This window comes from Puma concolor, chromosome D2, assembly GCF_028749965.1.
Source record: "Puma concolor isolate L17-30 chromosome D2, mPumCon1.1.hap2, whole genome shotgun sequence".
In the NCBI taxonomy this organism is placed as follows: Eukaryota; Metazoa; Chordata; class Mammalia; order Carnivora; family Felidae; genus Puma; species Puma concolor.
In genome coordinates, this window is record NC_141677.1 from 8,956,568 (window position 1) to 8,978,859 (window position 22,292).

At 40.5% G+C, this 22,292-nt stretch overlaps 1 protein-coding gene and 1 long non-coding RNA gene across 2 annotated transcripts in view; both read left to right on the forward strand.

The window, feature by feature from the left end:
• Positions 1 to 22,292, forward strand: part of LOC112851513 (uncharacterized) — a 47,698-nt gene that overhangs the window by 7,011 nt on the left and 18,395 nt on the right. Inside the window, exons 2-4 of the mRNA XM_086679553.1 lie at positions 141 to 267; positions 556 to 645; positions 16,109 to 16,204. Coding sequence (XP_086535679.1) covers positions 141 to 267; positions 556 to 645; positions 16,109 to 16,204 — 313 coding nt within the window. The remainder of the gene's footprint in view (positions 1 to 140; positions 268 to 555; positions 646 to 16,108; positions 16,205 to 22,292) is intronic.
• On the forward strand, positions 6,930 to 14,828 carry LOC147575764 (uncharacterized). Its single transcript, XR_015241535.1, has 3 exons — positions 6,930 to 7,541; positions 7,840 to 7,971; positions 13,075 to 14,828. It is a non-coding gene; the product is annotated as an uncharacterized LOC147575764 (long non-coding RNA).

Sequence of the window (22,292 nt, forward strand, 5' to 3'; positions counted from 1 at the left end):
GAGGTTAGTAACATCTGGTCAGTTTTCAACAGCAAAACATGTAAGAATTTGTCTTTGAACATCTTTTTTTTTTTTTTTTTTTTTGTTTTCATATTTCCTGATTCTGACTACTTTAGACTGAACACAATGTGCTTTTGCAGGGATTATTGTCATTCGGGGATGTGACTGTGGGCTTCACTGAGGAGGAGTGGCAGCGCCTGGACCCTGCTCAGAGGACCCTGTACAGGGACGTGATGCTGGAGAACTACAGCCACCTTGTCGCTGTGGGTAGGTAGTGCTTGTTTCTCAGGCAGGTCTCCAGTATGTGTGCCTGTTTTGTATTTACAGAAACCTGTAGAGTTTTTGTAGACTACAATAATATTTAGCTTTGGAATTTGGAGGCCAAGGATGGTTTATCCCTTTTGGTTGTCACAAGGAATTTGTTTCCCTGTGTCCCATAACAGGGATTAAATTAAATTTTTTTTATTGTGTAGTCTTTGAGTTATACTGTCGTCCACCTTGAGGAGTCCTGAAACTCATGCAGTTTCTCCCACGTGATACAATTCTTATTCACAGGGTTATCCATTCCTAAACCAGAAGTGATCCTCCAGTTGGAGCAAGGAGAGGAGCCATGGATATTAGACTCCCCAGGCCAGAGTGACCCAGGTGAGTCCGTCAGTGTGAGTCAGTTGGAGTTGAGGAGGAAATTAGATGACAAAGCGTTAGTTCAGAGCTTAAGATCATTGAAATGGTGTTTGAAGTGGTCTTCAGGAATCACTTTTTAGAGGCTCCGATGAACCTTTGGAAGTGGCATGTTGACTTGACTCAAATGTTCAGTGTCCCTGAATCACCCAGAATCTCCTACTGTCACTTTTATACACAAATGTTATTTTTTTATTGGAATAAGTTACATTGAGTTAAGACATACTATCTGTATATGTGTATAACAACCATGTGTATTTTATATGTGTGTGTATATGTACATATAGTACCGGGCATCTTTGGTTCAGTATTATATCTTTGAAAAATACCCATGTTGTGTGTATGATTAGTTAATTGCTGTATATTTCTGTGTAGCAATCCATTGTGACTATCCCAGAGTTTATCTCTTTATTTTTATGCTACATCTTTAGGATACATATTGGAAACACACTTGTTTTGAAACTTACTTCTTTTGAGTTTTAAAGTATTTGAAAAACCTTGATGTAAATATTCTTCTGTGTGTGTTTTGGAGGACACAAACTGTTTTTAAATTTTTGAAATCTTTAAATGAAGTTCATTCATTAATTTTGAGAGAGAGTGTGTGAATGTGACAGGGGAGAGCAGAGAGAGAGGGAGAGAGAGTCCCCGGCAGGCTGCATGCTGTTAGCACAGAGTGCAATGTGAGGCCCAATCTCATGAACCGTGAGGTTATCACCCGAGCTGAAACCAAGAGTTGAATGCTCACCTGACTGTGCCACCCAGGCACCCCTAAACTCTTATGTGTGTTAGATGTGTGACCAGAAATGGACTTGCTAGGTACAGAGTAGCTACATATCTAATCAATGTGTGTTAGTTTTAACAGTTTTCCAGCGTGGTTGTACTAAATCATATTGCCACTAGCAGTGTGTGAGGAGTTTAATTGCAGTTCATCATTATGAGCACTTGATATTGTCAGTCTAATTAAATTTAACCATTCTGGTCGTTGTGTTGCTCTATCTCATCAGGTTTTAATTCCCATTTCTCTGATCACTAATGATGTTGAGTATGCTTTCATATGTTCATTGGCTTTTTGGATGTCCTTTAGCATAGTAACTGTTCAGGTCTTTTGCTGATACTAGTTTATTGGGTTATTGGTCTTATTGAATAATTCTAGAAGTTTTATGGGAATGCAAACTGATGCAGCCGCTCTGGAAAACAGTGTGGAGAGTCCTTAAAAATTTAAAAATAGAACTACCCTATGACCCAGCAGTAGCACTACTAGGAATTTACCCATGGGATACAGGAGTGCTGATGCATAGGGGCACCTATACCCCAATGTTTATAGCAGCGCTTTCAACAATAGCCAAATTATGGAAAGAGCCTAAATGTCCATCAACTAATGAATGGTTAAAGAAGACGTGGTTTATATATACAATGGAATACTACTTGGCAATGAGAAAGGATGAAATCATGCCATTTGCAGCAACGTGGATGGAACTGGAAGGTATTATGCTAAGTGAAATAAGTCAGTCAGAGGAAGATAGATACTATATTTTCACTCATGTGGATCTTGAGAAACTTAACACAAGACCATGGGGGGAGAGGAAGGGAAAAAATAGTTACAAACAGGGGTGGGGGGGGCCAACCATAAGAGACTCTTAAATACAGAGAACAAACTGAGGGTTTATGGGGGGTGGGGGAGAGGGGAAAGTGGGTGATGGGAACTGAGGAGGGCATTAGTTGGGTTGAGCACTGAGTGTGGTATGTAATCCAATTTGACAATAAATTATATTAAAAAAATTCCCTAAAAATGAATTCTAGAAGTCTTAAAATATATCTTGGATATGAATTGTTTGTAGAAATATGTATTTATTGGAAATATCTTTTCTGAGTTATGTCTTATCTTCTCCATGACTTCTGATGACGGTTGAAAAGACTGTCCTTTCTCCTGCTGATTGGTGGTTTTATATTTGTCATTTATTGGGTGAGCATGTATTTGTGGTTTTGTTTCTGGGCTTTCTGATTGTTCTATTGGCTGAGTTATCCTTCATGACAATACCACTGCGTTTTATTTATCGTAACTTAATTATAAGTTATGATATCTGGCAGCGTCACTCTTCTAGGTTGGCTATTTTCTTCAGGGTCGTGTGGGTATAACGAATACAGAAAATTGCTAAGAACATCTTTTGAGTTTTATTTATTTACTTATTTATTTAGATTTATTTATTTTGAGGGAGAGAAAGAGAAAGTACGAGTTGGGAAGGGGCAGAGAGAGGAGATCTGATTCTGAGCTGACTCTGCACCTCCAGGACAGAGCCCGTCAGGACTCAGTCTCACAGAAACGTGAGATCATGACCTGAGTTGAAACTAAGAGTTGGATGCTGAGCCAACTAAGCCACCCAGGTTCCCCATTTATGTTTTTTTAGTGTTATTGATTTATTTTTTAAGTACTTCTTTTTTTTTTTTTATGTTTATTTTTGAGAGAGAGAGAACGTGGGGGCGAGGGTCAAAGAGAGAGGGAGACAAAGAATTCGAAGCAGGCTCCAGACTGTGAGGTGTCATCATGGGATGCTTTCCTTAACATCACCCCAGCGATGGCCCTGCACTTTGGTCACTAGTAGTAGACTACAGCTTCTTTTTAAAAATTGTTTTAAACATTTAAAAATAGGTGAGATATAATTCACCTACCACTAAATTCACTCCTTTAAGAGTGGAAAATTCAATGGTTTGTAAGCATATTCACAAAGTTGTGCAACCATCACCACTGTCGAATCCCAGCATGTTTTCTCACCAGCTTCTTTGAGCTCTCCCAGGTGCAGCCATATTGATCCCTCCCCGATGGGCACACCAGCTGGGAGGCGTGAGCCTCAGAGGCGTTATCCCCCCACCTCTGTGCCCTTCTGAGCGGCCTGCAGTAACTGGACGACACCGCTCTGAAGGTCTGAAGGTCTGAATTCCAGTTCTGCAGGGCTCTTCTCTGAGTATCTGTAGTATCAGCATGACCCAGCACCTCCTCCGCTTCAGGTGTGGAATCCCAGTTCTGTGGGGCCGCTCTCCTGAGTGACTTCTTCCGTCATGTTACCCTGAGATGGGAGCTGCTCTCTGCCCGTGTTATGCCTGTGTTGCCTCAGTGTCCACTTTTGCTTTTAAAATGCCTGTTTTAACCTGCTCTATTAAATTCCCTCTCTTATAACATTTGGGTGGATTCTCTTCCCATCTGGACCCTGACTGATGTAAACATTCTTGTACCCACATCACTGAAAGTTAATTTTATGATAGCGTCATGTGGAGTCGTGTACGTGCTGGAAGTGCCAGATTAAAAATCCGTTAAAATTTGATAGAAACGAGCCTCCAGGGAGTTTACATGAATTAAACTCAGAGTAACAGTGACTGGGAATAAGTATCTCCTCAACCCCATACCATAACTCTATATTCCTCATTTTAAAAATATTTTTAAGTCTTATATTTCAAAGTGTACTTTATTTATTCATAATTTCCCCAAACTGGAAATTTTTTTTAAATTTTTTTTTAACGTTTATTTATTTTTGAGACAGAGAGAAACAGAGCATGAACGGGGGACGGACAGAGAGAGAGGGAGACACAGAATCGGAAGCAGGCTCCAGGCTCCGGGCCATCAGCCCAGAGCCTGACGGGGGGCTCGAACTCACGGACCGCGAGATCGTGACCTGAACTGAAGTCGGACGCTCAACCGACTGAGCCACCCAGGCGCCCCTAACCAAACTGGAAATTAAAGTCACTTGACTGGGGAATAGATAAGTGTGGTATATCCATACCATGGAGTAGGACTTGGGAAGCAAATGTTTGGTTATTTCTGAGAGAGAGAGAGAGACAGGGCGCAAGCAGGGGAGGGGCAGAGAGAGGAGACACAGAATCCGAAGCAGATTTCAGGCTTTGGGCTGTCCGCAAAGAACCCGAAATGGGGCTCGAACAAAGGAACCATGAGGTCATGACCTGAGCCGAATTCGAACACTGAACGGACTGACTCACCCAGGCGCCCCAAGGACTTGGGAAATAAAAACCAACAATGTATGTGTATTGATACATAAAATAAGAAGGATGAATCTGAAGTATATTGTACTCAGTCAAAGATACCAGACTCACAAGATTACATACTGTAAGATTCTATATGCACGGGACTTTCCAGAAAAGGCAAACCTATAGGCATGAAGTATAGATAGTAGCTGCCAGAGGATAGAGTGGTAAGGAAGTTTGACTTCAAAAGAGTAGCATGAAGGAATTTGAGGGCTGTGGTGAAATAGTTTTGGATTTTGGCTGTGGTGGTGGTTACACAGATCTCCGCATTTGTCACAATTCCTGAAACTACATCAGAGTGAACTTTTGTGTATAGAAGTAAAATGAAAAAATTTTCTCTCAATAAATGATAGGTTACATGTTTATACTTAAACATTTGCATTCTTTTAAATTCTCATAATAGACTTTTACATGCATTTGTCATTCATTGTCATTTTCTTTTTTATCATGAGTGCTTAGTTATGTAGCTGGATTCACGTTTCTATTGACTTAAAGATCTCTTTACTAATTAACATATCTTTTCTTTCAAATATTAAAAATATATTTCCTTGTTTATTTGCTTTTAACTTAAAATAGAGCTGAACTATTTGTTATTGCTAATACTAAAACGTATCGGATACTAAATTTATGGTTTTTATTTTTGGTGTCACAGCTTGTCACCTTTATTTTCCTACTGGTTTATTTTACACATTTCAAATCTTGAATCCCTGTGAATTATGCCCTGTGTGAACTATGTACCTAAGGCTATTCCAAACTGTTGGGAATGACTTGCTGTTTGGAATATTCCATTCATTTCTCATTGCCTTGAAATGCTATATTTATTAGACTACATTCAAAAAAACACTCTTAATCATGGCCATGTTTCCATGAAGCAGATGCCAGACTGCTTGTAGTGGAGCAATATTATACGTGTTGATATTTCCTAGGAAGTTTTCTTTTCGAAATGTTGTCAGTTTCGATTTTCATGTATTACAGATGAAGTTACGTATGCTTTTGTAAAGTACCTATTAAAGTACACAAAAATCAAAGAGAAAAAAGTATGTACAAAAGTTGGTTGACAGTGTTAGTGGAATTTGTCACAGTATATTGGTTTTCAGTGAAAGGGTCTGTCTCCATTTCTTCAAGTAATGTTAGTGTCCTAGAAGAAAGAATAGGATTATGTAGACGAATAAAGACATTTTCTTTTGGACTGTCGATTTTCTGATTTATCTACGATTTTCGTTCATTGCTTTCATGATTTTGATGAACTACCTTGCTTGATGCCACCCTCGTCCCCTGGCTTTTTATTTCCAGAGAGAATCGCTGACGGTGTCAGATACTATTTTTTTTATTTTAAAAATTCTTTTATTGCTTGATGGAATCTGTTTCCTAGTATTTAAAAAAGTGAAGTCGACAAGCAGGTTCCTATTCCTGACACTTGTGTGTCAAAATTACACACTGCGTGCACATTGATCTCAGATGTAATCTGCAACTTTTGGGGAGTCCCTGACGGGCTCTTCTGCTTGGGTAACTATGTCAAGCACACCAACCTTCTCACGCTAGATAAAGACACACTCTCAGCTAACCCCCATCGCCACCCGCGGAGTCTGCACGAAATGGTAGCTCTGGCTGTCAGCGCTGACTGCTCCCACTGTCCGGTTCTGCGAGTGCCTGGTTTCGCAGGTGCCTGGTTCTATGCGTGCCTGGTTCTACCCATCCCTAGTACCGCCTTCTGCCTCTGTGCGCTTCCGCCCCGTTTTTTCTTCCTTCCGGTTTCTTCTCGCGTTAAGAGCCGCTTCCGGAGTCGCTGGGTCTCTGACCTTTACTGGGGTCAGTTCTCCGTATTGAGGGAGGGGTCGGTGAGCCCGGGACTGTTGGGCAAGGGCCAATGGGGGCACCGTGTGCCCGGGAGTCTGTGCCCCGGCGGTCGGTGCCCGATCGTGTGGAGGGAGGTCCGTGGGCCGGTGACGGTGGGATGGGGACGTGTCCATCAGCACTAGAGGTCGGGCCCCCCTGGTGCTCAGTCCAAGCCGGAGCGGCCGGGGCCGTTCGCGGGGCCCGGTTCTGGAGGCCGCGGGAGGAGGGCGTGTGCCCGGAGGCGGTGGGAGAGGGAGGGCGCTGCGGCCGGAGTGGGGCGCGAGCGCGTCGGTGGAGGCGGGGTGGTCCGGGAAGACGGGCGCCCCTGCCTGGGCTGACTCGGTTACCGCCCCGCCTCTTGGTTCTTGTATCCTTCCTGGAGTCTGAGCGGTTCTCCAGTGGGGTCGATGACTGCTTCTTGAGGTGTGGTGTTACTCAGTCCAGCATTAGGGAAGGATCTCCAAGAATCCCTTACTTTTTGTCTCATTGAATAGAAACATTGTTTGTTTGTTTGTTTTTCTTCTCGAAGGTTACTGACTTATTCAGAATCACAGTTTGTTAGTGGCGAAGACTGGAAGTTGTGTCTCCCGACTCCAGAGAGACTGCCTGCTTTTCCACACGAGGAAAGGCAAATTACTTTTAAAAAGATCCTTTTGAGAAACGGCAACCAGGATCAAGAAATGAAAACAGACCTTTCATTAAAGCATTGCTTTTTATCGTTTTCTGTGTAATCAGTAATCAAAGGTTTAGTAATAGTGGGGAAATTGATAAACAGTTTAATCAGGAGTATTTTTTTAAGTTTACTTATTTTGGGGAGAGAGCGAGCGAGCGAGTGCGAGAACCCAGAAGAAGCAGAGAAAGAGGGAGAGAGAATCCCAAGGCGGTTCAGCACTGTCCACGCAGAGCCTGATGTGGGGCTCGACCCCACGAACCCTGAGATCTTGACCTGAAAGAGTAGAGGCTTAACTGACTGAGCCACCCAGGTGCCCCAGGTCGGGAATGTTTTTTACAGTAGTTTGGTGGAGAGTTAATGTTACGTCACTGAGTTGATGTTTTATTTAAACTAAGTTTTTTGTTGAAAAATTTTTTGTGAGCATCTAGAGAGGTTTAAACTGTGAAAAAAAAATCCCCAGGAAGCAAATATTTACGTTTACCCAGCGAAAACATTTATGCCCAACAGCTACTACATGATTGTGTCAGAGTCCTGTTAGATAGGTGGTCTTTGAACATCTGCTGTCCTTTCTGAAGGTGAAAGGCACTGACCCTCTTCATATCTATTGGGTTGTATAGTTTTATAGGGCAGGAGCATTCAGGAGCCACCAGGCAGGCCAGCTCTTTTAGGACCTCATTCCTCCTGTAACTCAGCACATCACCAGAGTTGTCTACACTTTTCCAAGACAGCAGAAAATGAACAAATCCCAGGTAAGTTCTTCATTCCCCACATTATTTTGCAGTGGACTTGGTGAGATTTGTGAGTCCCATACTAATGGGAAATTAGCAATAGACAGAAATCTACCTTTACAGAAAATACAAAGTAACAGATCAATAGCAAGGCTAAGATGGCTTGTAGATGCATGCTGATCATTCTATATTTTAGAGTTTCTAAGCTGACCTACAAATAACATCTCTGTTTCTGAAAACCATGGAGAAAGGAAGACAGTCTTTTGGATACAGAGTTTTTTCAAGACACAGACTTTTTGGATGATATCAAAGAAGTTTTGGTCTTAACATAGGTACACATAGTGAATAACCTTCCTGTGACAGCCCTGAAATGAGTGCCTAAAACTATTCCTCACTGAGAGTAAAAGGATTCAAGAGCTAGTTCAAGTAGTTAATTTAATGATGGTCTTGTTCGATCCTTGTATAAAACCTGATATGTTTAGGGGCGCCTAGGTGGCTCAGTAGGTTGAGCTTTTGAGTTTGGCTCAGGTCAGGATCTCACACTCCGTGAGTTTGAGCTCCACGTCAGGCTCTGTGCTGACAGCTCAGAGCCTGGAGCCTGCTTCAGATTCTGTGTCTCCCCCTCTCTCTCTCACCCTCCCCTGTTCATGCTCTGTCTCTCTCTGTCTCAAAAATAAATAAAATGTTAAAAAAAAAATTAAAAAAAAAAAAAAAGAACTCTCCATGAGTATTTTAGCTGGGTTGTGTATGCGAGTTGTATAGCCTATCGTTTAAAGTTAAATTCTCCAGTAAGTCTGTCTGAGCTTCTCCGTCAAATTCATCCCATAGCTTTCTGCCTTGGTTTTTCTTCTTCACTGTTTGGGATCTGTCCAGGTAAAGGTTGCCAATGATTCAATTGTATTTACTGACCACCACTCTTTCCAGGAGACTCTTTGTCTCTTTTGATGGATACTGGAAAAATGGTTGAATAATACTGTTTATTGTTTTGAGTACTTCTAAAAATATGTAAATTATCTTAATGTGTAATTGACAGGCATTTTCTCTTCTTAGTTCACTAGTAACTTGAGATCTATCCATATGTAGCTTATTTCCTTTTTTTTTTTTTTTTTAATTAGAATCTTAATCAGGCTGCGGACTCAGTGCAGAGGTCAGTCTCACGACAGTGAGATCATGACCTGAGCCAAAATCAAGAGTCACGTGCTTTACCACCTAGACACCCCTGTAGTTTGTTTCTTTTAATGTTGGATTTTCCCGCTGTGTGGCCACACTGTATTCTAAATACTATATTTTACTGATAGACATGTAGGTAATTTGCATGTTTCATTAATATAACAGCTGCTGTGAATATCCTTGTCATTCTCTATGGTAAATGCAGATGTATCTCCAGACCCTGGAGCATTGCTTCTCAGAGTGAGGATCTTTGGCCAGAAATGGCAGCGTCACCTCGAAACTTGTTTGACATGCAGATTGTGACCCACCATCCCAACCTACTGGAAGAGAACTTCTGGAGGCCAGGCCCAGCAATCTGTGTTTTTAGGGGATGTCCATGTGATGGTTGATAACACATTAAGTTTAAGAATCACTGGTCCAGTGTCCAGTGATTAGTATTTTTGAGTTACAGGATATTAGGATTTCTCATTTTTCTAGGTAAATTGTTACTCATCAGAAAACTGTGTCTTCTCCAGATACTGAAGTTATTTCTACTTCAAATGGTTAAAAACTTCACTGTTTAATTTGTATGTGTCTGATTATTGAGTTTGTGCAAATTTCATAAATTTATGGTGTATAAGTGTTCAGTAATACTATAGTTTTCAGGTTGAATTCTTGCATACCTGTTGTTAGAATTATTTCTGTGCATTTCATGTTTTTTAATATACATGTATCCGCCCCCCCCCCCCCCCCCCCCCGGCGAGAGAGAGCGGGAGCTGGGAGAGGGGGACAGGGAAAATCTTAAGCCAACTCCACACTCAGGGTGTAGCCCGAATGAGCATGGATCCCACGTCCCTGGGGTAATGACCACAGCAGAAATCAAGAGTCTGGTGTTCAACTAAGCCACCCAGTATTATGTATTAAAATTTAAATATATTTTTATTTGCACTTTTTAATTGCTTGTTGCTGGCATGTTATTTTTTATATATTGACCTTATTTCCAACAAGTTTTCTACACTAATTTACTATACTACATAGTTTACCTCCCAAATGTGTGGATTTTTTATGTATACACATGTATAATCTGGGAATAGTGACACTGTTATCTACTTTTTCCAGTTTTTATACCTTTTTTTTCTTTATTGCCTTCTTACATCCTCAAATATATAATATTAAATAGAAGCAAGAGTAAGGGGGAAGCTTTCCTTTCAGTATGGATTTTTGCTGTATTTTTTTGCATTTCTTGATGACATCAAGGATATGCAGTTCTGTTCCTCGTTATGTAAAATTTTTCTTTTTTTCATGAGTGCCTATTTAATTTTATTAAATGGTTTTGGTCATCTATTGAAATCATGATATGATTTGTCTCCATTATCTTAGTAAATTACGTTAAATGTAATGTAAAATTAATACATTAATTTTAAATATAAAACTAAAGAGATATTTCTGAAATAAACCTAACCTGGTTATGATAATATTTTGTTTTGGAATTATGTATCTGTCCATGAAAGAGATTAACCAGTAAAGGTATTTTTTGCTGGTAAGGGATATGTTCTTGTTTGGATTTAGTATTTAGTGTCAGGATATTTTGAATATGTAACAAGAATTCTTGAGTATTTCCTCCTGCTTTCTCCCCAAAATTGTGTTTTATTTTGTTTCTACTTTTTTAGGTATTCATTATATGTATTGCCATCTTTACCTGGAGTTAGTTTATTTCCCTCTCTTCTTTTCTTTCTTCATTGTTAAGTAGGCTCTGCACGAAATGTGGGGCTTGAACTCATCACCCTGGCTTACAACATCCCATATTTTCCTTCTCCTCCCAGCCTCTGGCAATCCCTATTTTATGCTGTGTTACTATGAGATAGGGATTTTGTTTTTGTTTTTGTTGTTTGTTTTTGAGATACTACTTATATATGGTAAGTTATACTATATGGTATTTCTTTTCCCTCTGACTTATTTCATTTAGCATGGTGCCCTCAAGGTCTGTCCATATTGTCACAAATGGCAGGATTTCCTTTGTTTTTATGGTTGAATAGTATTCCATTGTGTGGGTGTGTCTATATATATACGTATTTATATATATACGCACATTCTCATTACCCCGTTCCTCTGTTGATGGATACTTAGGCTGTGTCATGCCTCAGCTGTTGTCCATAGTGCTGCAGTGAACAGGGGATTACAGGTGTCTTTTGCAGTTTTCTTTCCATCCCTTTTGGATTTGTACCTAAAATTGGGATTGCTAGATCATCTGGTAGTTCCATTTTTAATTTTTTGAGGGACCGCCATAGTGTTTTCCAAGGTGGCAGCACCAGTTTACATTCTCACCAACAGTGAATGAGGGTTCCCTTCACGCCACATTCTTGCCATTTGTTATCTCTTGTCTTTTTGATAATAGCTATTCTGAGAGGTGTGAAAGTGGTATTTCATTGAGGTTTCGATTTGCATTTCCTTGATGATTCATGGTATTGAGCACCATTGCATATACATATTGGATTGGCCGTTTGTAGGTCTTTAGAAAAATGTCTGTTCAGGTCCTTTGTTCATTTTAATTGGATTATTTGCTTTTTGGTTTTTGTATTGTATGAGTTGTGTATACATTTTGGATATTAACGTCTTATCAGATACATGATTTGTGAATATCTTTTCCCAATCTGTAGGTTACTTTTCAGTTTATGGACTGTTTGCTGGGCAGAGCTCTTAAGTTCGATGAAGTCTTGTTTGAGCTTTTGTTGCCTTCCTTTTGGCATCTTATCCAAAGAAAACATCATCCTAATGAACAATGTTGAGCTTCTCCCCTATGTTTTCTTCTGGGAATTGTATGGTATCAGTTCTTATGTTTAAGTCTGATTCATTTCAGGTTAATTTGTATGAATGGTGTAAGATAGGGGTATAGTTCCATTCTTTTGCGTGTTGGTATCCCGTTATCCCGCCACCATTTACCGAAGAGACTATCCCATCCCCATTGTGTGTTTTTGCAACCCTGTCAAAAGTCAGTCGACCATATATGCGTGGGTTTATTGGGGGGTGTCTCTTCTGTTCCATTTGACTGCAACTGTTTTTATCACTGAAATAAGTCTCTCTTTCGCCCCAGTTGGTATTCCCTGTAATGTACCTTAATTAGGCCTTCGTTCCCTTCGTTCATTAACCATTTATGAATAGTTAGTACGTGTCCTAATGTGTGCCAGCTGGTGAGGATTCTAAGAATGAGACGTCGCTCTTTATAAGGAGAAACTCTTAGAACTGTGTAGGGCATTAAAAGAAACTCACGTGATTTTGACGTTACTGTAAGTCCTACGGTGGGGATCCTGTTTTGTTTTCCTTATGATTTTTCATTTCTGGTTAAAAATGAAAAGACAAGATTTTCAAGCCTAAAATAACATAATTGTTTTTTGTATTGGGTGACGTAACCCATTTGTATTTGTTCTTGTTAGGCTTTAGTCCCTCCATCTGACAATGTATTTCTTCCCTATGCTTTTTCTTGGTTGTGTGGGGCACCCCGATTGAGTGGGAGCCGGCAGGGGGCGCCAGTGAAGAATTCACTCAAGACAGAACAGAAGAAATAGAAGTTTACCGGATACCCTGCAAGGGAGCAGCGGGCAGGATGGCAGAGGGGAGACCGTCTGCTACTAGGCGGTGGTGAGGGGCTGTAGTTCTAGAGTAGCTGTACCTTTTCCCCCTTTTTTGGTAATCTTAGGCACTGTGCCTGCCGTGGGCAGCCCATTGGTCAGTGAGGGCCTGTGGCTTAATGAGCCTGTTCACGTCAGCTTGGTGGTCATGGTCGTGGTCGCTGTGGGTCCTTTTGCCTTGCTCAAGCTTTGACTGCTCAAGCCTGTTGTATACACAAGTGGTCTCTAGAGGTTGTTCGTTTGTATTTTATTGGATTATTTTGTTTTGTTTTTTCAACACTGCATCAGTCAGCTTGTGTCGTAACAAAGGATTCCTAAATTTATTTTTTGTTTGTGTCTGTGATCTTAGGGGCTAAGGCGTGGCTCTGTTCCCTGTGCTGTGCATTGTGGGGTCAAGGATGAAGGATGATGTCTCTGAAAACTTCTCCCCGAAGTGACACATTTCCCTTGTACTACTTTTCATTGGACAAAGCAAGTCACGTGGCCCAGGTTCATGTCAGGGGCAGGATTTGTAATGTACCCTTAGGGGCAGGCAGGGGGCCAGGACTTAAAGTTTACTCCTTCTAGAGTGGTTTGGTATTTAAGTTTTATTCTAATATTAATTATCATTTAAGTTTAAATTGTGATTATAGTTTGTAATTCTTTCAACATATAAAAGGACCTTTATTATTACTGCAATTCGACCTTTACATTTACTTCAGTCGTCTTCTGCTATCCCGTATTTTGTGGAAGCCCTCTGAAGTATTTTGTTTTCCTTAATGAAGAATATTTGTAATACTGTTTTTCAAACAGTTTCATGGGGCACCTGGGTGGCTCAGTCGCTTAAGCATCCTTCTCTTGATTTCAGTCCAGGGCATGATCTCACGGTTCCTGGGATGGAGTCGTGCTTGGGGCTCCACACTCACAGCATGGAGCCTGCTTGGGATCCTCTCTGTCCCTTTCTCTCTGCCCTTCCCCTGCTCGTGCTCTTTCTCTCTCTCAAAATAAATAAAGAAACCTAAAAAAATTTCTTGAAGCAGTTTCATTAAAGGACAGAGCTGGTATGTCAGGAATGATTTGGAATCAAATATATCTCTTGATTGGTGAATTCTAATTATGTGCCTGGATAATACTATGTTAAGTAAGTTTTCTGGATTAGGTAGTGCAATCCTACACCACCTTTATGCTGTAGGTACTGAAATTACAGAAGCATATAAGGATTTACATTCAGGATCTATATAGAATAGTTCATTTGCAGAAAATGCAGTTTGAGAAGTGGACAAATTTGAGATCTCTTGACTCCTAGTCGACCAGAAGATGCCTCTTCTGGCAATTTGATGCTTGAAATGTGAGAACTGAAACTCACATTACAAATGATACTGGAAGTGTTCTCACTGGGTCATGAGGTGCCTACTAGTTTTGAAAATGACTCAGGAAGATCTTTGTGTGCTGCTGATTTTATCATCTGCTCCATCTCACTTCTTCATAGACTTGTCATGTCTCAGTGTATTCTCCCACTTCAGGTACTTAAGGAACCTCAGCCTTTATACTCACGATATGTAGCTGCATCAACAGGTAGAAACATGTTATTTACATATATTTTTTAACTTTTTTATGTTTATTTTTGAGAGAGAGAGAGACAAAGAACATGGGTTGGGGAGGAGCAGGGAGAGAGGGAGATACAGAATCCCAAGCAGGCTTCATGCTGTCCTTACAGAACATGATGCAGGGTTCAAACCTGTGAACAGGGAGATCATGACCTGAGCTGAACTTAGCCACCAGGCACCCTTCGGCTTTTTCCTTTTAAACTGGAGAATAAAAATTTGTAACAAAATGTAATGATAGTATACTTATGTAGTTCATAAATACCAAGTTTGGTAGTACTCAAAAGTGTTCTTTTTTTTTTTAATTTTTTTTAATGTTTATTCATTTTTGAGAGAGAGATCATGAGCAGCGAAGGGGCAGGGAGAGAGGGAGACACAGAATCCGAAACAGGCTCCAGGCTCCGAGCTGTCAGCAGAGCCCAACGCCGGGCTTGAACTCCCGAATTGCGAGATCATGACCTGAGTCGAAGTCGGAAGCTCAACCTACTGAGTCACCCGGGCGCCCCAGTACTCCAAAATATTCCTTTTTTTAATTTTTTTTTTTTTCTCAACGTTTTTATTTATTTTTGGGACAGAGAGAGACAGAGCATGAATGGGGGAGGGGCAGAGAGAGAGAGGGAGACACAGAATCGGAAACAGGCTCCAGGCTCTGAGCCATCAGCCCAGAGCCTGACGCGGGGCTCGAACTCACGGACCGCGAGATCGTGACCTGGCTGAAGTCGGACGCCCAACCGACTGCGCCACCCAGGCGCCCCTCCAAAATATTCTTTAAGGTGGAAAGTGTTCACACATTTTGAAGACTCGGTCTAAATTTACTCTGTGATCCATTCCATGAATTCCTTTATGGCCCTTCCTGTCATCACAGATCCGGGGTGGATTCTCATCTTTTCCTCCGCCATTTGCCCTCTTCTCATTTCGCGAATGTGTTAAAGGAGTCCCGCCTTTGCTTGCACCTGGGACCATGACCCTGTGTTCATGAGAGTACGGGGTTCTTCTTCTCCAACAGCCATTCTTCAGTGAGGCCCCACAGAGAGCTAATTTTGCTGCTTGTTTGTTTTAGTCTGTCTTGTTCATACTTCACCTTAGCCATTGTAACCTGTTACTGCATGTTTTCTTATCAGATTATGTGCTCCTTGAATACAAGAACAGTTTTATTAATCTTAGCATTTCTAAGAATTGGAACAGTTCCGGATACATTGTGGGATTTGGTGATTTTTACATTAATAATAGCCTGAAGCAATGGCATAGTGTTTGTTAGATTTCTCGTCTCCCCTCGAAGCCTAAAGCCAAACACACCTTCTGCAGACTATTTTGGTAATAATGAGAGGGATTGGTTCCCATACAGCTTTTCCACGTCACCCAATTGTGAACATTTCAGATTGAACAGAAATCCCAGGGATCAGTATCATTTAAGGATGTGACCGTGGGCTTCACCCAGGAGGAGTGGCAGTGCTTGGACTCAAGTCAGAGGTCCCTGTACAGAGACGTGATGCTGGAGAACTACAGCCACCTTGTCTCAGTGGGTAAGGACTGTTCTTATATAATTCCAAGTAGCATGTTTTGATTGTGTTAATTATGAGGCGTATAGGCTCTGTGCCGCGTTGAATGATATTTAAGATTGGAATTCAGGAGTCGTTGCCGATTGACCGCCATTGGGCACCAGGAAGGTAGTCGTGTTTACCTCTCCAGTGAAGTGTTCCGTGGCTTCTTCACTGAGCAGCTGCAGCGGCTTCCTCCTCTTCCAGAGGCCCTGAAGTCTAGGCCACCTGGTCTGAATCCTGAATGATTTCACGTTGACAGGGTCCTGTGCTACCAAACCAGAGGTGATCTTCAGGCTGGAGCAAGGAGAGGAGCCATGGATATCGGAGGAAGAATTCCCAAGCCAGAGCCTCCCAGGTGAGTTGATACATACGGCACCGATGAACATCAGGACATTTATTATCTTCCCATGATTAACCCAGGGCTGGACAACTTTGGAATGTGTTTTTAAGGTATCTGTTTAGAAGTCATAATCCAGTGAGTGACTGAGAATACTGGTTATTGAACCAAACCTCCAGATTCTGCTCTCACGAAAAATGTTCTCCTGTCTGATTCACGTTTTGAATATTCACCATTCTTACATTTGTCAACAGACCAATCTTTGCCTTCCTCCCCTTTGCCATCGTTTTCCTGCATGAGTCTGTGTTTCTCAAAGCAGTGTCAGCCTCCGACCTTACCTGCGTTGTTGCACTGCATTCCTGCTGTTCCCAGGCATTGTTTCATACACTGATTTTCCGACCTAAATAATTTTTGAGTGCTTGCTGTTGTCTAAATACCATAGTAGTGAGAGGCGCGTGGGTGGCTCAGTCAGTTGAGCGTCTGACTTCAGCTCAGGTCATGATCTTGCTGTCCATGAGTCGAGCCCTGCATCGGGCTCTGTGCTGACAGCTCAGAGCCTGGAGCTTGCTTCAGATTCTGTGTCTCCCTCTCTCTTGGCTCTCCCCCACTCGAGCTCTGTCTCTCTCTCTCAAAAATTAATAAACATGAAAAAATTTTTTTTTGATAAAAAAAATTAATAAATGCCATAGCAGTGAAAGAATAATGTGCCAGTGACTTTGTACAAGTAGCACTAGTGGCCAAGAGATGCATGCAGAGGTGGTGAACATCACTAACGTGAGGGAGATGCACATCCGAGCCACATCACACCATTTAGAATGGCTAGCACCAAGAAGACAAGAGAGAACAAGTGTTGGCGAGGATGAGGAGAAAAGGGAACTCTTGTGCACTGTCGGTGGTGGTGATGTAAATTGGTTCACCTACTGTGGAAAAGGGTGTGGAGATTCCTCAAGCAGTTAAATATAGAACTGTCCTAGGATCCCGCAGTTGTACTTGGGAACATACCCGAAGAAAATGAAAAGAGGATATCGAAGAGAAGATACACATTCATGCGTATCACGGCCTTATTCACAATAGCCAGATCTGGACACAATCTGAGTGCTCGTCAGTTCATGAATAGCTAACAAAAGAAAAGAGAGTAGTATTATTCGGTCATGAGAAATGACATCCTGCCACTTTAAGAGAAAGACAGTTACCGTGTGGTGTCACTCATGTCTGGAATCTGGAAAAGGCAAACTCATGATAACGGAGGGTGATGTGGGGGTTCCCAGGGGATGGGGTGTGGGAAAGGAGGGAAAGGACAAGATCGGAAGAGATAAGTAAGCCGTAGAGATGGCGGATACCATATCAAGAATGCAGACAGTATCGTATTGCGATAATCACACTTGCCAAGACACCAGAACTGAATCGTTCCAGTCACTAATAAGGCATGGGAATTGTGTAACATAATAAAGGTGCTGATCATTGGCACGGTAGCAGTCATAATACAGTTTATAATTGTCTGCAACTAACGTGCACCTTGAATTTATACACTTATATGTCTCATGCATTTAAAAAGTAGCACTAGAAAGAGATACTTCTGCGTATTAACGCTGTGTAGTGGTATAAAATGACCTTGGAAATTCGAGCAGAGTTAAATTGTGCTGCTTTAAGAAGAGTAGTCAGGGGAGACCTAAAGTAGGAGATCAGCCACCATTAGAGCAGGATTTGAGTGAAATGTTTGTGTGAGTTGGGTGGTTTCTGCCTCTTCTCAGCAAGGGGAATAGCACCCACTAAGCCGATGAGCAGGAATGTGTTTGGTGTTTTTTGGGAAATAGCGGAAAAAAAAAAAAAGTCACAGTGGCCAGAGGGGAGTGAGTGATTGATGAGTGTGGGACAGGAAATGACATCAGGCAGTTGTGGTCCACAAGGTAAATATTATAAATCTTATTAAAGATTTTAATATTATCCTTATTAGTATATTTTGGTTAATAAGCAATGTGTGATTTATGTTTATAAGATCTTTCTCGCCTCTGGAGAAGATATCGGGAAGAGCATAAGCACTACAGATGTCGCTAGAGGACGCTTGTCGTTTTCCTTAAGGGTGATTATGGTCAGTCCAGATTGGAAGGCGTGGAGGTAACGAGAGGAGGGTGGAATCTCTGTGTCAGGAAGAAGAGTAACAGAAAGGGAAGAGGGGTGGGACTTGAAGGATTTTAAAGAATAATGGTTGAAAACTTCCCAAGTTGGGCAGTAGAGCTAAAAGTACTCATTGAAGAATCTGCATGAACTGTAAGTAAGATAAATGCAAAGGGATCCACGCCAATGGCATGTCATGATAACGTTTCTAAAAACAAGAGAATGTTTCAAAGTAGCCGGAGAGAAACATCTCCTTTTCTTTGGAAATGATAGTGGATGTTTCAGCCAAAAGCATGGAAGCTAGAGGGAAATAATGCCCTTATTTGAGTACTGAAAGAAAAGAACTTTCAGACAAAAGCGGTATCTTATGAACATAGATTCATGAAAGGAGAGCTGAAGATACCATAAAAAGGAAAACTAAGAGAAAGTGTTGTAAGCAAACAAAGCTTTTACAAATGGCTAGAGGAAGTTCTCTGAATCGAAAGGAAATAACACTAGAAAGGTGGGACTTTAGAAAAGAAAGAAAATGGAAGTGGCAAAAATAAGGGTAAATGTAATGGAGTTTCCTTCTCATGAGTTTCTATAATCATATTTGATTCAGGCAAAATTTAGAAATATCTTATGATTTGATGCTCTATGTGTGGAGAAAATGATATAATTACATTTAAAAGATAGAATAAAGGGCTTTAAATGGAATTAAAGTGTTACATTTCTCTTGAAGTGATAAGATGTTGATCCGAGAAGACTGTGATAAATTATATATGTGCTTTGTACCTAGAAATGGACTCAAATACCTAGAACAACCACTAAAAAGTTATATGAAGTGGTACATTCAGAAAAAGCGTAAACAGAAAAAAACGACGTACTCTAAATTAATGAAAATGGAATATTTAAAATAATGTTCAGGTAACCAGTAAGAAAATTAGTTAGGAAGAGATGAATGAGAAACTGAGAAAACAACCGAAAAATAAAATGGCAGACTGAAACCTTGACATTAGCAGTGTTCACCATCAATGTAAATGAACTAAATACACCAATAGGCGTATAAATTGGTAGACTGCATGAAACAGAAAACATGATGCAGAAATATGTTATCTACAAAAAATTCACTTCAGAGAGAACATAGTGAGGTTGATCGGGAATAGAAAAAGATGGGGGCGCCTGGGTGGCTTGGTTAAGCATCTGAGTTGGCTCAGGTCATGATCTCACGGTTCGTGAGATTGATCCCCACGTCAGGCTCTGTGGTGACAGTTGAGAGCCTGGAACCTGCTTCAGATACTGTGTCTCCCTCTCTCTCTTCCCCTACCCTGCTCATGCTCTGTTTCTCTCTCTCTCAAAAATAAACAATAAAATTTTATGAAAAAGATGTACTATGCAAATATTAATGAAAACAAAAGCATGATTGACTCCATTAATATCAGATAAAGTAGTCTCGACATCAAAGAAAATTATTAGAGAAAAAGAGGCAGTGATCCAAAATGTGACCGCACCAAACAACAGAACCTCCTAGGACACAAATCAAAACTGACTGAACTGAACGGATAAATAAACAAATCTTCAATTATATTTGGGGAATTCAGCACCTTACTCTTAGTAATTGGTAGAACTTGTAGACAACAGATATGAATTAATAGCAGATGTGGAAGAGCTGCAGAGCACATCCCTGAACAGGATTGAACAAAAATGTAAAATACTACCTAAAAGACTGGGGTACCTGAGTGGCTCAGTTGGTTAGGAATACTACCTAAAAGAGCAGGATATGTGTTCTCCTCCAGTGCTTGTGGAGCATTCAGTAAGGTAAAACATATACTGGGCCATGAAGAAAGCTTAGGAAATTTTGCAGAACTGAAATCCTGCTGTGTTGTCCGTACATAAAGAAATCAAACTGTGGGGGCACCTGTGTGGCTGATTTGGTTGGGTTCTGACTTCGGCTCAGGTCATGATCTCACGGATTGTGAGTTCAAGCCCCATGCTGGGCTCTGTGCTTACAGCTCAGAGCCTAGATCTTGCTTCAGATTCTGTGTTTCCCTCTCTCTCTGCCCCTCCCCGACTTGTGTTTTGTCTCTCTCTCAAAAATAAATAAAAACATTACCCCCCTTCCAAAAAAAAAAAAAACCCACAAAACAAAAAACAAAAAAGAAAAACTGAATCAGTAACAGGGAGTCAACAAACCTTACGAATTAAACAAGACCCATGTAAGTAAAGCATGAATCAAAGAAGTCTCAAAGGAAATTTTAAAAATACTTAGAACTAAATGAAAAAGTATACCAATTTGTGTGTGAAGCAGCTTAAAGTGCTGTTATGGAAGTAATAAATGCTAACATTGGATAAGATGAAAGGTCTCGAATCCATAATGAACTTTCTACCTGAAGAAAGTGGAAAAGAACAAAGTAAATCCACAGCAAGTAGGAGAAAGAAAATGAAAAAAGCAGAAATCAATGAAGTTTATAATAGGAAAACAGAGAAACCTAATGATACAAAGCCAGTGCTTAGAAAAAAAATAAAATTGATAAACCTAGCAGTCTTCACACACACGCACCCACACCCCAAACCACCAATGAGTGGGGCTATGACTTCTGCATTCATTAACAGGATGATACTTTAAATGTTATGCTTTTAATTTGACAGTCAAGAAGAGATGGATCAATTCTTTAGAAATCCTAAACTACCAAACTCAAGATGACATGGACAATTTGAATGGTCCATAGATTGTCATAAAGGTGACGTAGATAATTTGAATTAAAGAAATTTAATATAAAAAAATAGATTAAAAAAATCTACAGATGTTTTTACCATCTATCAAACATGTAACCATTTAAGGAGGAATTAACACTGATTTTACACAATCTCTTCTAGAAAAATAGAAGGAAAAAGTTCTTTTTTTTTCAATATATGAAGTTTATTGTCAAATTGCCTTCCATATAACACTCAGTGCTCATCCCAAAAGATGCCCTCTTCACTACCCATCACCCACCCTCCCCTCCCTCCCACTCCCCATCAACCCACAGTTTGTTCTCAGTTTTTAAGAGTCTCTTCTGCTTTGGCTCTCTCCCACTCTAACCTCCTTTTTTTTTTTTTTTTTTTTCCCTAGAAGGAAACAGTTCTAATGGAGTTTTTTCTTATCCCGATACCAAAACCATATAACGATAGCCCAGGAAACAATCTATAGATCGATATGTCCCATAAATTTACTAGCACAATTCCTTAACAAAGTATTAGCAAATAGAAACTAGCCATATATAAAAAGAATCCTACACTGTGACCGAGTGGGATATATTCCGAGTATGCAAAAGTGGTTCAACATTCCAGAACCAATCAGCGTAATCTACCATAGGCTGACAAAGATGCTGTTATACATAAAATTGCTTTATTAATTTCCTTTCAGATTGTTGATTGCAGTTGCATAGAAGCCTCACCTGATTTGGGGGTGGTTATATTGTGGCTTACAGCTTTTCTGAATTTATTTATTACCTCGAGTGGCCTTTTTGTAAATTCCTAGGGATGATTTGTAGTTAGAGGGAACTTTTCCACTCTTTCTTTAAGGCCAAAGAATTGTTTCCTTAATCCCAAAAGCAGATGGTCACTCTTGGAAGAAAAACTACAAATAATTCTTAGGAATATAGATGCAGAACTCCAAATAAAATCCAACAGTGTAGGAAAAGAATTATATACCATGACGAATTAGGATTTATTCCAAACCTGCAAGCTCATTCAACATTCAAAAATCAATTAACATAATCCATCCCATCAGTAAGCTGCAGAAAGAAAAACTGTATGATCCTTTGATAGGATCCTTTGATGCAGAAGAAGCATTTAACAGAATCCATGTATGATTAAAATTGAGCAAACTAGGAATAGAGAATTTCCTCAAGTTAATGAAAAACATCTACCAAAAAATCTGTTAACATCACATATAATAAAGAGAAACTGGGTGCTTTCTCTCTAAGATCAGGAGCAAGTCAGGGCCATCCGGTTTCACCACTCTTATTTA